Source organism: Lepisma saccharinum, chromosome 29 (genome assembly GCF_977018435.1).
Source record: "Lepisma saccharinum chromosome 29, izLepSacc3.1, whole genome shotgun sequence".
NCBI lineage: Eukaryota > Metazoa > Arthropoda > Insecta > Zygentoma > Lepismatidae > Lepisma > Lepisma saccharinum.
In genome coordinates this window covers 47,686,527-47,703,119 of record NC_139257.1, presented here as the reverse complement: position 1 = coordinate 47,703,119, position 16,593 = coordinate 47,686,527, and the positions used below count along the sequence as shown (strand labels likewise).

The 16,593-nt window shown below is 37.0% G+C and overlaps 1 protein-coding gene across 5 annotated transcripts in view; it reads right to left on the bottom strand.

Annotated features, from left to right (window-relative positions):
- LOC145981241 (uncharacterized) overlaps positions 1–9,247 on the bottom strand; it is a 44,488-nt gene extending 35,241 nt beyond the window's left edge. For 3 of the 5 annotated variants that reach the window (XR_014440941.1, XM_083114390.1, XM_083114393.1), the window contains exons 1-2: positions 9,064–9,247; positions 1,145–1,273 (exon numbers count right to left, since the gene is read on the bottom strand). Coding sequence is in view for 4 of the 5 variants with exons in the window: in XM_083114390.1 (XP_082970516.1) it covers positions 1,145–1,226 (82 nt within the window). In the remaining variant the exon portion in view is untranslated. Of the gene's footprint in view, positions 1–1,144; positions 1,274–1,802; positions 1,822–9,063 lie in introns of those variants that run through there. The other 2 variants (XM_083114392.1, XM_083114391.1) reach the window with 2 other exon arrangements.
- Between the last annotated feature and the right edge of the window lie 7,346 nt (positions 9,248–16,593).

Below are 16,593 nucleotides of genomic sequence, written 5' to 3'. Positions count from 1 at the left end.
GGGGGGGGGGATCTTTTACATAATACTTGAAGAAATGTATTACACTAATGATTAGGGCCCGGGACTTTATGTTATAACATACATTTCAATTGTCTTCAGATCTATTATTGGGGTGAGATCTTTACATATCTGATGAAAATCAGCCAAAATAGACAAACTTGACAAAGCATATTTTGACATATTTCACCAATCTCGAATTTTTACAACATATTTCTTCAATTTTGTTGTAATAAGACATATTTCTGTATAATTTCGTAATTCTCTTGCACATAATCGGGTTATTTCATATTTTTTTCTTCGTAGCTTTAGCACAACGGATAGTTCATATTGTCAATGGCAGGATATGGAAATTGCGGAAGAAGAAAGGTGCCGTCTTTTCTTAGTACAGAACAATAATACCCCACTTCGTTCGTGGGGCTAGTGCCAATGGTTCGCAATTATTTGCAATTTCTAGATCCTGATACTACCATGACACGAAATTTTAACTAAGTTTATGTTTGCCTAACCTAACCGAAACTAAACTAACCACGCGCCAATGGTTTGTGAGGCTAGTGTCAATAGTTCGCAATTTCTAGACGTTTCCGACAAATTTTAACTTCAGATTCGTAATTAGGAGGCCTCAATTAGTGACTATGTCAAATATGAAGAAAATCGGAGAGGGGTCCGGTCATCTCAAGTCATACAGAGTTTAGAATACGTACAAGACGGGTTGAATTTAAATCGTTAAAACAATATACCTTAGTAATTTCAATGCAATAGGTTTTTAAGACACAGTAAATAAATTCTCGAACCTGAATTTGCGACTCAACAAACGCCCCCTCGGGACCCAGCACTGGGGCGGACCCCATAGGTTGAGAAACGATGACCTGAGTATTTAATATGCAATTTCTACTGTAAATAGCAGTAACACTCAGCATATAAATGTAGAACAGTTTGTCCACAACAAATTTAAAATTCCTGGCTTGTCCTTTCTACTTTGTTCAAGAACCTATTTTTAGGGCACTTCCATAAAAAAATATATTGATTTTTTCCAGAAGCACAGTAAAGTTCCCCGACATTTCCAGATTTCCAGACTGGTAGACACCGTGGTGTTATCTAAGATGTTATTACGAAAGGTAATGTTCCTATTCCTACGTCTGCTTACCTCGCTTGTGATCGAATAAAACTCTAACTTTTTTAATGACTTCTGGAATTCCACCAAACTCCGCAAATGATTCTTTTGCCATCCTATATATGTATGTATAACAGTTTTATTATCAGAAAATAATTATTTCTGAAAAAGAAAAATCAGATTTAGAAAGAGTTACGAGAGCAGTACTTCTGAACATGTACACCGTCACCTCTTTCAAAAACACAAAGAATATTAGGCTTAAGTTTCAATATCTATACCTAAAAACATTAAATATTCAATACTTTGGCATCAATATCAATAATGCACCAGTAAATCTTCATGATAGAACACCACAACATGTTTAAAACACTGGCATATTAAACACACTAGAAAGTAGTATGTGGATGTCAATAGATGGACCATCTGGGAGCAGGACAAGTACCGGTAGATATGGTGGAAACTGCACCAGAAATTTCAGTGGGAATTCTTAATAGCAACAGAACCCCAGTGGAAATCAAAACACCTTGAGAGTCCGAGATTGTGATTTTTGGAGCAGCCTCCCTTCAAATGTTCTAAAATTTTGTATAAGTGTCTAAATTCATCCCCCCACCCCTGACAGATGAAGAGTTCTGGATACTCTACTAGCTTGCAAGAAAATAATAATGCACACACATGGTCGGTTTTCACTTACGGAGATGATATACTACAGCTTTGACGAATAACCTAAAAGAATCATTATCCATTTCTATGATCCTTACAGCCATGACACAGGAAAGGCAGAGATAAAACTAATCAAAGCAAACAAATGCTGATAACTTTTTTCATTATAGTAATCTAATGGAGATAAGATATGGCATTATCATGAGAAACTTTTCAACACCTAGCATTTCACAAACCTGCAAAATCTATATAATAAGTGAGAGGTAGCTCCATTATTCTCTGCTTACTAAAAGAGCAAGGCTCTTACATACAAGGGCAGACCCAGGGACAAGTTTTTGGGGGGAGGGGGTGCATTTGATGATGGAGATTAGGAAGGTTGAGGTGAAGAGATATTTTATTATTTGTATATATTTTTAACCAACATGATGAATGAAGTTGATGTCATCATTTTAATTGACATAAAGCAAGAATTCACAAATTACATATCATGTCTCACAAAAAGACAATTCAGGACCTTGTAGAAAAAAAAATCATCTCACATTGAGAGAAGAAAGTCACATCCTTTAAAAAATTGTGAATTATTTTTCCAACAATTGGAATTAATCAAAATACATGTTCATTAGAGTCAGTCCTGGAACTGCTCTTCGTTAATGCATGAGCTTAACCAAATTTTGAGATTTCAGAGAGTGGAAAAGCTCCTTTTGAGTTCAAGCAACAGTCTCTAGAAGTGTAGCCAACAGTCTAAAAGGCAGATTATACTTGGGAAGCATTTACAAACATATTTTTCCACTGTTCCTGACCTGTCTTGGGTAATCATAATATTTGTCATGTTTCGTTCTCACCTGCTAGATTTTGGTACTAATTTACTATTCCACAAACAGATTTCTTCATTTTTACACAAGAAACTACTTACGGTAATAAGTTCCTGTAGCATTGTCTAACATCTGGAAGGTGTTTTCTGTCATGTGGGTATGTATCATAGTGGAAATTCATTATTTTTGTTGAAAATTAATTCTCCGACGCACAATACCCTTTGGCACGTACACCTCCGTAGATTATCGCGCCTCATGCTTGTGTTTTGGCGATTGCAGGGTTTCCAACCATGCCATTGTTTTCCGAAAAGATGACGTGTCGTGGATGCATGGTGAAATTCATACCGGGTGTGGAAGATCCACGGGATGTTGTAATTGGGTACTTGAAAAAATGGCTAGCCCCAAAAACCATTCACGCATAGCCCCACAAACCATTTCTGGCAAGGTTAGGTTAGGTTAGGCAAGCATAGTTAAAATTTTGTTCGTAAAATAATGCGAAGCAGCTAAAAAAAAATTTCCACATGAGTATTTTTTCGGTTACAAAGGTTGGAAACACTGAATCGAAAAAACACAAGCATGGTGCGCGATATCTACGAAGGTGTATGCGCCATACTGTTTCTTACGCAAACGGAACAACGCAAATAACGAAGTACTCGTAGTCAAAAAAACATGAATACACTTTCAAGAATGTTCCGTGAAGCAGATAGGTAAGTACGAATGTTAAAAGTAACAAAACTAAGAAGTTACGTGTGTTTGTGGAATAGTAAATTTTTACCTAGATTTCTCCTCTCAGCCTTGTCTCCAAGGCATTCAGCAAGCCTCTTCACTTTCTCCAAGAGGTCACCATAATCTTCATATGGAAATGCAAGAGTGGCTACTAAAAAATAATATACCATTTACAGACGAAACGTTCAAGCTTTAACTCTGCAGCCTTATAAAACTACACAAACCGAAGAAACTTACATATTAGATGAACTGATGAAAAAACATGGCCACACTGCCCTTCGCTTACCTGCATATCATCACGATCTGAATACAATAGAGAAAATTTGGGGCTTTTCTAAACAATTGGCTGCAAAACAGAATGTGACTTTCAAATTAAATGACGTGTAGGAACTGGAACCGTAAGGAAGCGTTTTCCGTGATTGGAGAGGAGGAATGGGAGGCGTGTTGCAGCAGCGTTAGGAAAACTAAGGAGCAATACATTCGGACAAAGTTAGAAACAGAGCATCTTGCTTTCAGTGTTGGCAACAGTTGCAGTAGCAGCAGTGTGGACGATTCATTCTCAGGTGCTGAAGATGCTTGCAAAATTTCAGATTCAGATTTCAAACTTGACGGCATCGAACGTCTTTAATAAAACATTCGCTTCTTTATTTAATGGCATTTGCAGCATTTACAATGCATAAGGTAAGTTTATTTCATTGTTTTGCTAGTGAGCTTTTCCTTTTGTAGTTTCTGCATTGTCTTTGTCACCCACAGTTTCTTTGTTCATTTTCAACCTCAAGGATTGTAAAGATTCGGTAAATTTTCAGTATCCGGAAAATGCCTAAAACTCGCTATTTATGTCACTTTCCATATTCCTACTTACGTATTCTGCATTGAGAAACATTGCTGAAGGTGGTATTTCGCTTTTTTAACGGAAATGAAGTATGAAGTATGTTTTGTCAGTTTCTTTTTCCCTTCGGTAACATGCTAAATGGCGGTCACAGTTTCACTACCGTAGTCGGCATGCAGTGTTTCCACCCCACTCCACCCAAAAATACCTATGTAGTCCCACAAACCATTCATACATAGCCCCATGAACCATTTCCGGTAAGGTTAGGTTAGGTTTGGTCACGTTTAGGTTACAATAGTTAAAAATTGGTTTAGAAACAAAATGCGTAGCGCCACACACCATTCTTGCATTGCCCCACGAACCATTGACACACAGCCCCACAAACCATTTGCGGAAACGTACCTTCTTCAGTTACAAAAACACATGTTTGGAAACACTGACTGGGATCACGTCATCCTACACAGGCAACATCCGGCTGGAAGGAAATGGATGCAACAGCTTTTGTGCATCAGTCACAAATTTATATCGAAAAATACATGATTTACCGGCAAAATTCAATGAACGATGCGAGAAAACACTTCCCCGAACTTCCACAAGTCTAAAGAAACTGCATTCGGTAACTAATTTCTCCTGTAAATTTTAAGAAATCCATTTTCCGGATACGGAAAATTTGCCGGTAAGTTTATTTAATTGTTTTCCTCTTGCCCCAACTGATTTGGTTTCTGTGCGACTTGCTTTCAACTTATGCATAAGAAAACCTCAGAGATATTCCGAAAATGCTTTGCCTCTACACACACATTCAGGATTTGATCAGGGTTCAAATCTGAGACCACTGACTTCATACTGCACTCTTTACCAATCCAACCTGGAGGATGGTATAAAATTCACATCATAACAGCTTTCAGTTCTGTACAAAGTAATTGGTAATGTTGCAATTAAAACTGGACTTTCCTCATTATTGGCTCTACAAAGTAATTACAGAACTGAAATTTTACTCCTATTTTGAAATCCAAGAAAACATTTTTGACAAGTTTATGTATTTTAAATGGTAACAGATCCGTATATCGGAGACACATTTCTTCATTTTTACAGAATAAACTACTTATGGAAATGAGTCTCTCTAAGGTTTCCGACGTTTGTGGGGCTATCTGTCAGCTACCCGTGCATAACGTACAATTCGCAAACATGACGAACACGATAGTAGGTATTTGGTATTTTTCGGTGAAGGTTGGAAACACTGCATACCCACAACTTGAGTCAAGATGTGTGCGCCATATTGTGTGTTACGGAAGCGAAGAAAGGAATAAAAAAAATCACTCTGCATGTGAAAAATTGTGTTTGTTTTCATGTAAAAAGCATAATGGCACATGTTCCACAATACATAATTGGTAGGGACACAAATTTATGGTAAATAAAAACTGAGGAGAGCGGTAAATAAAATGTTACATCAGCGGTATATACCAGCAGTGAAAAAAAAAATTTCACACACTTTTTCATTATGAGAGGAAACAACATACAAAAGAGCTATAAATTGATAAACTACTTTATTTTTTTATATACTGTACACATGCACAAGTACTTAGCTGTCCAACAAAAAAAGAAAACATCAACACAAAATCACTTCATTTCTAAATTGCATATCTCAAGTGATTTATTCATTGTATGTATTTAAAGGATATCCTTGCTGTCCAACAAATAAAATAATCACTACTGCACATACACAAACACATGTTAAAAATCACATGATGATAAACAAAATTCATTCATGACTGAACACCAATGGCACCATTGTTTCCCTTGATGTGCGGGAACAGACTAATCTTATCGCTGCCACAGCTAGCAAGTTCAATGAAACTCGAAGTTGAGCAAACATTCGGGGGAAGAAAGGAATGCAGCTTGACAGGGAACGAAGTTTTCGAACTGAGATTATGTGCATGGGAAATCCCAATTTGCAGCGCCTTCCTGATGTGAACGAAGATAAAACGATCTTCAGCTGCTAGTGGTAGGAAACTTTAAGCAAACGTTTCGTTACAAATCGACAGTTTGCGCGTGCAACCTCGATTGCCGGTTTTTGCGTGTTTCCTACTTAATTTGATGATATTTCACGGTTATTTCGCGTTACTTCGCGAATAAAACTCATGCATATTTCATCATTGGGGTGTAGTTACGTGAGGAATGTTCAAAATTGAATCTTTTTTTCACATTTCGCGATTTCGCGCATCGCGAAAATTAAATGTCCCTAATAATTGGTAAGTACGAACCATGCGAAACACAAAATATTTAATTTTAATGTGTCTCTGACATACGGAACTGGTACCTTTTAAAATAATACTACCTTTACACACAGACGGATCAGAATAAGCTACAGACTTAGGTAGCATCTAGATCATGCAAACAGTGCTTGAAGTGAAAACTGTTATGTGGTGGGGGTTGTGCCTTGAGGATAACTGGGAAGATGCTCCTGTGGTTTAACATGGTGACAGTGAGACTGCTTTGGGGGGGGGGGAGTTAAAAAAAAGGAAAGAGTGACCCCGTGTATGTTCATGCATGGATGCCATGAAGGCATTGCCGGTGGGGGGGGGGGGGTGATTTGCGAAAATTTTGCTAGCTGGGGACACCATCTACCGTACTTACCCTCACTTCGAGCACCGGAGACATAGCCACAAATCACACAACACTTTGACATGTGTAACAGTAACGGTTCACATTGTTTTATGATTTCTCCTAGCACAAAGAGACGGTACTAGTTTACTATCCTTCGGACAGATTTCTACAGAAGAAACTACTTACCGTAATAAGTTCCTGTATTATTGTCTAACATCTGGAAGGTGTTTTGTGTGATGTGGGAATGTTTCATAGCGGAAATTCAACCATTGACGCATAGCCCCACGGACCATTTCCAGTAAGGTTAGGTTAGGTTAGGTAGGGTCACAATAGGTTACATAGTTAAAAATTGGTTTCGAAAAAAATATGCGTAGCCCCACACACCATTCTCGCATAGCGCCTCACACCATTCTCCCATAGCCCCACGAACCATTGACACATAGCCCCACAAACCATTTGCAGAAACGTACGTTTTTCAGTTACAAAAACACTTTTTTTAAAAAAAATTGATCAAAAGAATGTGAATACACGTTAAAAAATTATCCGCGAAGCAGATAGGTAAGTACAAATGTCAAAAATTGACGAAACTCAGAAGTTATAGGTGTCCGAAGGATAGTAAACATTTACCAAAAGTTATTTATGTTGGAAAAAACAACTTGAAAATTACCTCACGCACTTCTTATGTACAACATATTCTCAGTCGACAAGCAACAGTAAATATCGTAGAAGCGTGGGAATGAATGTAGAAGTAAATGGGAACCTTAGTAGAATGCATTTAAGGACTTTATTTTAATGCTAAGGGAACCAAACCTAAGCTGCCGGTAACAGTAGTATAAGTCGGAGACGGATTTCTTAAAATTTACAGGAGAAAAGACGAGAAAGTACTTACGGAATTGTGTTCTTAAGGACTTTCTGAAGCCGGAGATATTTTTTTTTTATAATCCTGCTACGTATTTTGCCTGTAAATAAGGTATTTTTCGTCAATCATGCATCTCCGTTGTGCGATAGCTCGTGCCGCCATTACCGTCGACTACGTGAATCAAATGTTCCGTGCGTTTGGTTATGTAACCCCCTCACAGTGTAGCAAGCACGCGGAAGTTTGACAAGATGACGTGTGAGCGGTTTTTTTTTTCAATAAAAGGTAAGACTCTAGCTTACGTCCTTTTCCTAAGGAATACGTGTCATATATCGTTGGAAAGCTAATTTTATAAGGAATTCAACAACGTAAATCCCAAAGCGAGCAAAAATTTCCTGAAGGAGTAAATCGAGAAAAACCGATGTTGTCCGGATATGCGCAATTGAACGTACTGAGGTATTTTTTAGATGATGAAGCACATATTTAGGGGTGAAATGAGTGCTAATGGAACCTAACCTAACAGGCCTAACCTAACCTCGTAGGCATACCTCGACCCCGTGAATGGATAGTGGGGCTATCGTGAACAGAAAGTGTAAAAAGGAAAAGGTACTTACCCGAAGAGATGCCGGGTGCCGCACCACGATCGCGCACCGCGAACGCAAAGAAGCAATCACCATGCAGATAAGGACGTAAAGTACAGTCTAGCCTCAATTTTCGCTTAAAAACCTTTTGTGAATAGTTTGTGCGGAATTTATCGGTTCATAAGTTTGGAAACACTGCACATCAGCTGACGATACTGCATATCAGCTGACGATAGACAACGTGAGTCAAGATTTGCCCGCCGAATTAGCTACGACCAATAAATGATTATAATGTTAAAAGTAACGTGTTTTTCATTAAAAAAAAAAAGTTATGGCCAGCTTGAAAAATCTTCCGCTATGCATATGAGGTAAGTAGCAATGATTTTTATTTGAAAACAACCGAGTTTTATGTGTCTCCGGCTTATACTACTGTTACCAAGAAACGTACATCGAAATCGAACCATGTAAAAATTGCATGATGAAATCATAATAAAACAAAAGGAACTTGGGCCTGTGTAACTACTAGCCCATTATTTACGGTTTCTTTCAACCCTTCATTACCACGATAGGTTGTGATCTGCTTATGAACACAATTTCATTAAATAAATGTACATGTAAGGTATTTCAAACACGATACAATGAAAGGACATACCAGTGTGCACACCACAAATTCTCTCATAGTAGCGGAAACAATTACTTCAAAATGGATAGGAGGGAAGCGTTTCGAGATTGTTTATAGCACCAAAAAATAAATGATTCTCAGTATAACATTCGCAATACACTCATCACTATTGTCAATTATTATTTATTCTACATTATATTTATTAGAGACATTAGAGCAATGCATAGAATTAAACTCAAATATGCAGTAATAATAAACTTACCACCGACTATTGTTTTATATTTAATCCTAATGTGCTAGTTGCTTGAATAACACAACCACAAGGTTTCTTTTCTTTCATACATCTCTAGACAACAAAAATACATTTATAACGTAAATCGCCGTCACCTAAAGAACATACAACATTCCTCCATATTATACTATGTGACGTCACTAGAAGAGCAAACGCGTTCATTCAACATGTGAAAATGAGTCCTTCGGTCAGGCTCGCACTAACCAACTCTTGCTCGTAGCACAGCAAGCTGCTCAGTTTGCCAGCCAAAAATTCACAAAAGTGGGGGCGAGTCTGTTGCCACGCACGTGTCAGCAGTAAGAATAAGCGTCAAATTTGCTCCTGCCACGTAATTCGTCTGCTAAGGGCCGGTTGCACCATCTCCGCTTAACGTCTTATCCCCCACTTAACACCATTTTCCGGTTGTTCAATGTCCGCCTAACGTTACCTAGCACTTAAAGTCCCGTGTAACGTAAGTGGCGGTCGGGGTTCCGCCTAAAGCGTTAAGTGCCAGGTAAACATGGAAAAGCAGTACACTGTGCAGCCAACAGATACGTGCAGCACCTAGTATAATCTGTGTTTACACTTTTATAGTTGATAAAATGGCAAAGTCTCGATCAGCTGTTGCAAATTGCGAAAGTTTGCTGCATGTTTTGCATTACCAAATAACAGCAAAAAAAACGGATTTGTTAATTATCCCAGGAACGGCAATAAATAAAGCAACGTTTGTAAATATATGCGTAGAAATGAATATTAGGTGGTCATTTTCGTGTGTTTTCCGCAAATGTTGTATATTGATATTAGCATTAGAAGTTTCACTGTAATTTCGTATGTAGGATTTGAGTGCATGCGGGTACAGAAAATAAAATCAGGTTAAAGTAATGAGTTTGATGCTTGCAAAATTGTATTAAAATGCCGTTCCAAATAAATGAATGTGTGTTTGCTGTAACAATTTTTTTCAACCAAACGCAATACACGAAATGTACGCCATGCATCAGTTGCTTTTTCGCAATCCTAGTAATTTGTAATCTTTAAGATTAAAACACGTGTAATATTATTAGTCACTTCCGTCGCCATTGGTGTGAATGTAACATTGCAAATAAACAAGTAATGTGTTGTTTCCGAATAACAACTGGCAAAGAATGCACGTATAATATTTAGCAGTAGCTATTCTTACCGTCCAGTTCATACATATGTACGTACAAGGAACAATTTCCGAATGGTGGTGTGTTTTTTACAAACACACACATTTACAATAATAACCTTGCAAGAAACTACAAACCTAGAAGTACATAAGACGTGATACTAATCTTTTAAGAAACGTATACATTGTATATGTGTGATTTTGTATGTTAACTTCCAAAATTGGCAAAAAAAAGTTTACTGTTAACAAGCATCCTTACGATGTTGACATGCATGTACAAGGAACAATTTCCTACTGGTTTTGTACCTAACCTAACCAACCGTACTGTAATATTCATGGGAGAGCATAAGACGTAAATGCCAAAGTTTTTTTTTCGGTATTTACTACTTAGAGGAAACGTTTTATGCGAAGCAACATATTTTTAATTACATTGTGCGAGATTTTGTACTTTAACTTTAAAACTGGCAAAGAATAATAATAATAGAGACAGGTACAGCAGTGTCTTTCCGGCGTTGATAGCTACGTATATACAAGGAACAATTTCCGAATGGTGTTACGTTTCGTAGATACAAAGAAAATGCACCATTGTAATAAACCTTGCACGAATCTACATGCCTGAAGATGCATAAAACGTGCACTCAAGTTTTTTTCTGTTTTTTTAACATTCATATGCAATATACATGATCTTGTATTTGATTTTTCAAAATAACTGGCCTAAGAAGACGAGCGGGTAGGGGCAGCATTAGCACCTTGGGAAATACATGCTAGCAACACCAAACCTGGCCTGCCTAACCTATCCACGTAGGCATATAATAGCATAAATAAGCATGTAAATAGGTTTGGCAAATTATAATTTGTTTATTTAAGCTAATACTACTGTCCCTATCCACTCGTCTAAAAAGGACCACAGCTTGTACGTATGTACAAGGTATATTTTCCTGGTGAATATTAGTGTTTTTTGTAAAGAAATATATACGTTCTTGAATTGCACTAGCATATAACGTTGCACGAAACTACCTATCTGAAAGTATATACAGCCTGGAGTTTCTTAATTTTTCTTAATAAGAATAAAACATGCGTACATACAGTACTACGGTACTTTACATTACTATTTGATTCTTCCTTTTGTGCTAAGATGATAGTAATTCCCAAAATGTACCTTGTACATGGAACCGTTGATTAACATTTTTTTTTGTGCTATTCGAATTTGTTTTGAATACAAAAAAATAATTTTCATCTGCATCGTTATTACTCAACCAACTTTCAATATTAATCTTGCACAAAAGCTGCATTATAAATAAAGAAGAAACCTATAAGATGGTCAACGTTGATAATACTATACTCGCTATTCGCTAAAGAAGGGGTTACGGATTGATAAATTATTAACAGAAACGAATGATAAATTAGTAAGAGCAGAATAGAAGATTGCTCTTCTCATTCCGTATATTTACACAAACTCAGATATGTCAGCCTTGCACTAAAAATTGAATAAATGTAACTTGCATTTGTTACCACTTCGTAAAATTTTGGTCACTGTTTAGTAGTGTTTAATATTTTTAAAAAAGTGACCGTATGTCTTACTGAAAGATAAGACCAGGAATATTCTTTTTTGCATTATGTTAATTGGAGTACGTGAAAAATAAATTGAAAATTTTGTAAGCTTCCCACTACTTCGAAAGATTACGGGTTATATTGTATCATATAACATACATTTGATATTATATGAGAGTACGACACATGCATTACCTACTTCTATCAGCTGTTTCATTTTATTGCAATAAATATTTAGTTTTTTTTTAACATATTTCAGTTGAAAAAGCATGCATTTGGAATTGACAAGCCGACATTAGCACGTAATAAACAAACAAAACACAATCGAAAACACAACTTTCTCCAGTTTCTGTTGCCAGGTCGTACGCCAAGCAGGAGAAAGTTCCACCTTACAAGGCAGAGGATAAAAATGCTTGGTGCAACCCACCGCCGCCTAAATCTCCCGCCTGTCGTTATCCAGCACTTTGTAAAGTGGAAGATTGAGTGGCGATGGTGCAGAACCTAATCTAACTACGAGAGCATTTAGGTTTATTATTAGAAGAATGCTGAGGGACCTAATCTTAAAACATTTTTGTGAAAGTAATAGACCGAGTCTACTGCCACGCGCATCTTTTTTGAGATTCCAGCAGAAAAGGAACGTGGCAGCAGACACTGCCAAAGTAGATTCCAAAGAGGGTTGGAATGCGTAAAAAAAAAAATGTCCATGTAGGAGTATGAGGAATCCCAAAAAGTCGGATTGGAAGAAAATTTCCCGTACCGATCCCGACTTCACGAAATGACTATTCGATTTTTCTGAATCCCAAACTGTCGGTAAATTCCAAATTATCATGTTTAAAAGTGTTTAATTTTATCTGTTTTTCTAACATCTAAAACTGTTGCCTCTTATTCAAAAAAAGCAAAAACAGTCACTTAAGGGGCAAATGGTGTGTAGAATTCGAGATTTCCAGTGTGGGGAAATTTCCAACATTTGCCATCACGGACTTTGGGATTTAAGAAATTCGTTCCCACACCTCTAGTTAAAGGCAATCAATGCCTTTTTTGGTGTGTTAGAGAAATTTCCTGTGCCTCCCACAAGTAAAATATTGTGGCCCCTTACTAAAAAAAAAAATCGAAAATACTATGACGTGTGTACGTACCATCGATGAAGTCAGAGGGAACAGACGTACGACAGGTAACCCCCTCCCTCCGGTTGTACAAGAAATTAACTTCCACCCCAAATCACCTGGCAGACCCGTACAAAGACGAGGGGCCATGAGGTCCATTCTCCCCTCGAGCTATGAAATATTTAAATGTGAGCCTATAAAAAGCTACGAAAATAACCGACAATATTTCAAATTTATAACAAATTTTGAGTTTGTCCTTGCATAAATGAATGGGTTCATTGTGGAGACATGTATGTACCACCATAAGCGTCCGGAAGAGGGGGGGGAGGCGTGTCCACCCCCGGAGAATGAAAGTTAACAAAAAATTATGCATTTCACACATATGATTTCATTTTAGCCACAATAATGTGTGTTAATTATTGCATGAACAACATAAATTCAAATTTAAGCAATGTTTTTTAGGGAGGAACACTACTTTTGAGGAAAATGTGCATTGTTTCCCCACCCCCTGGAAAATAGTACCTTCCTTGCCCCTCCCTGAAAAATATCCTGCAGGCGTCCATGCCTACCACTGTGGCAGAGTGGTTTCTCAGCATGCCAAGAACCAGGGATCCCAGCATTACGGATCTTTTTTGTTCCACATTTTCAGCCTCCCCCCCCCAAATGACGTTGCAGATCCCTGGAGTTTCCCCATCAAAGACTTACAAAGTACCAAAATAGCATTTGTTGTGTAATCGAGGGTTATTTATTTTATTGGGCAAGGATTAGATTGGGATTTCATTTATGCACACTACCAGTGGCGTGCCCAGGATTTTTTGAAAGGTGGGGGTTTGGTATATATTTTTTAGTACTCAGCCCTCATTTTGCCATTTATCCAGCATTTGATGATCTTTTTTTTAGGAATACTGGGCCAAAGGGGGCATTGTAACCCACCAACTCCCCTTGGGCACGCCACTGCACACTACTACTTATGCATAAAATATATTATTAATCGGTAACTTTGCTTTTCATCAACTGGTTCTAACATCCTTTTTTGTTATTCAATTCTTTGTCTTCTTGACATTAATTTTCTTACCTGTACAGTTGTTTTTACACAGATTTTGGTACAGTATGTAACATTCTTATTCCTAGACATAGATTTTCAAAGAAAATGCTTTAATATCTGAAAGGAAATACACTCTTTTGAAATTATTTCTTTACAATTCAATAACTAATATCATTAGGAACATAAAATCTTACCCAAATTCTGTATAACCAATGACAATAATAAATTAAATGAAACAGAGAAACATGCCATTTTTTGTACAACTTTTCTATTCGTACACTTAATAATATAAAAGAAAAAAGTATATTCCGAGCAAATTGACTGACAGTTCTATATACTTTGATGCCTATCCTTTGGGTTTTATTACTGATTGACACCTGTATTTCATAGAATTAACCAGTTTCCAACATGTTTCGGAGCTCATTTTATTCCACTCGGCTTGTTTGGACTTGATGCCTGTTTTATGGACTCGCCTCTTCAAAGTTGCCCATAAATGCTCAATGGGATTTATGTCTGGACTTTGAGCTGGTGTTTGTAGTAGTTTGGGCACATTCCATATTAGCCAATTCATGTTAACTCACACCTTACATGTACAGGTTGCTTTGTAAATTTTTATAAAAGACTTACTGAACGATCCTACTTTCATACATTCTATACCTAAGTACATGATCACTTTGTCTCATTCTACTCCCCCACTACTTTGCTTTCGAAAATGGGCGTGATTTTTTCCAAACGACGAATTTTTCCAGAGGATAAGAAAGGCATTTTCCTCCAAATCACGGATTCATTTCGAAGTCAAAAAAATCGAACCAATCCATGGGGGACAATGCCCCACTCTCAATCCCCCGGATGCATTTATGAAGCATTTAATAAAGCAATCAAATTGAATCAAATAATTGCAAAAATGACATTTCTTTGATTTTCTTCTCTTTTTTTAAGATTGGAAATCCAGCTGCTTGCGGTTTAACCCCCCCCCCCTCCTTCGGCGTATGTGTGAAATATGAGAGTAATTTCAAAATCAGTGTGTGTAATTACACAGCAGCTTTCATGGATTCTGTGCACATATCTCTGGTAACGCTGGCTTTTAGACTCACTATCGGAACCAATCAATGATCAGAACCGATTCGTCAATTGTAATGATTGGTTTCTATTGGAAAGTATTTTATTGTTTAAAGTATATTGCTTATAATAATTCTTATCTATACAACTATAAATGCAATGGAGAAATCATATAAGACAAGTAAAATAAATCTCGGGTAAAACATGTGGAATTTGCAACTTAGAAAAACTTTCACATACAAAAATTTTTCAAATATATGAACACCTTTTTAATTCTGTACCTTCATTGCGTAAAGTTCTGGTAGCAACCTCACTTTACTTCAAAGAAAGTTCCGAAAGAACAGTTTTCCCCCTTACAACCATATATCAGGTCCACGTGGAGTCCAGTAAATCCTCCCCTGATACCTTTTCCACCAATAGTGTCTGTCCAAGAAATGACAGCTCTCGTCAACTCCACGTGGACTAAATGAGATGTTGCTAATTCAGTTTCTTTAGAGATTTTTGAACACGAGGTTGCGATTCTTTATCTTTGTTAGGTTGTGTTATTGTGCTGTGCTTTTTATTTTTATATAATATAAAGACCTTGGGAGTAAAACGTCACAGTGAATGAATGGATGTCTAAACACTGCAGGCTAAAGTGACAACAGCTCTTTGCCAAAAAACAGGTGGTGGCTCGAAACCAGATACAGTTCCGGTCGGCTTCCTCTGGGGTTGTGTCTAAGATGCCGAACTGGTGATACTTAGAAGACTTAGGTTATAACACACTTATAGAAAATTGAAAAATATGCTGCTTCACTCATAAATTGACACGTTGTTCTTTCTTTTTACATGCGAAAACCAAAACAGCAACAATTAGGTTAAACAAAGAATCTGACCCACACCACATGAAAAAGTTATAAACAAACAAAACAATGTCCATATAGACTTAGTTGGTCATAAGATTGCTCATTTTACATATTGAAAAAACAAGAACTAGTATGAACATTTATTCCAACTACTAGCTGCTTTAAAATTGAGTAGGTTCTTAAGAAAAGAGTTCTTCTTGGGTATTTATTAAGATAAATCTGATGTCAGTAGACAGTAGTATGCATTAGAATTCAGAAGAAATTCAGTTCAAGTGTACTGTTTTTCCAAAGAACTTCTAAATCACAGGAAATGTGGTGTCAAGAATTAAACCACCTATAACATATTGATTCTACAATATATACAAACTTACAATTGGATGCAATTCACCAATTGGAAATTATCTTGATTTTTCAATTGGTTTCAGTTGAGATTTAGATTGAAACCTATATTAGGCATCTGATAGGATCTGATTCATTACAATTGAAACCAATTCAGTCCAATTGAAATTTCAATTGGAACCAATAGAAAATTCCACCTGGGGGGTCTGCTGGCTTCTCATGTTTGTTTCTGCAGAGAGGTTAACAGTGAATGGGACAATGGCTATCTTCTTGTCTTCTTGGTTATGGAAAATGAAGAAGTGAGTGATGAAACTGAATTGCTGAAAAAAAAACTCCATTTTCCAGCAGTGACTTGTTCAGAAAATTCCAGGGGTTAATGTGTTACAAAACAACAGACATAATCATAATAATTTTATTCAGAACTTTTATGTTTGG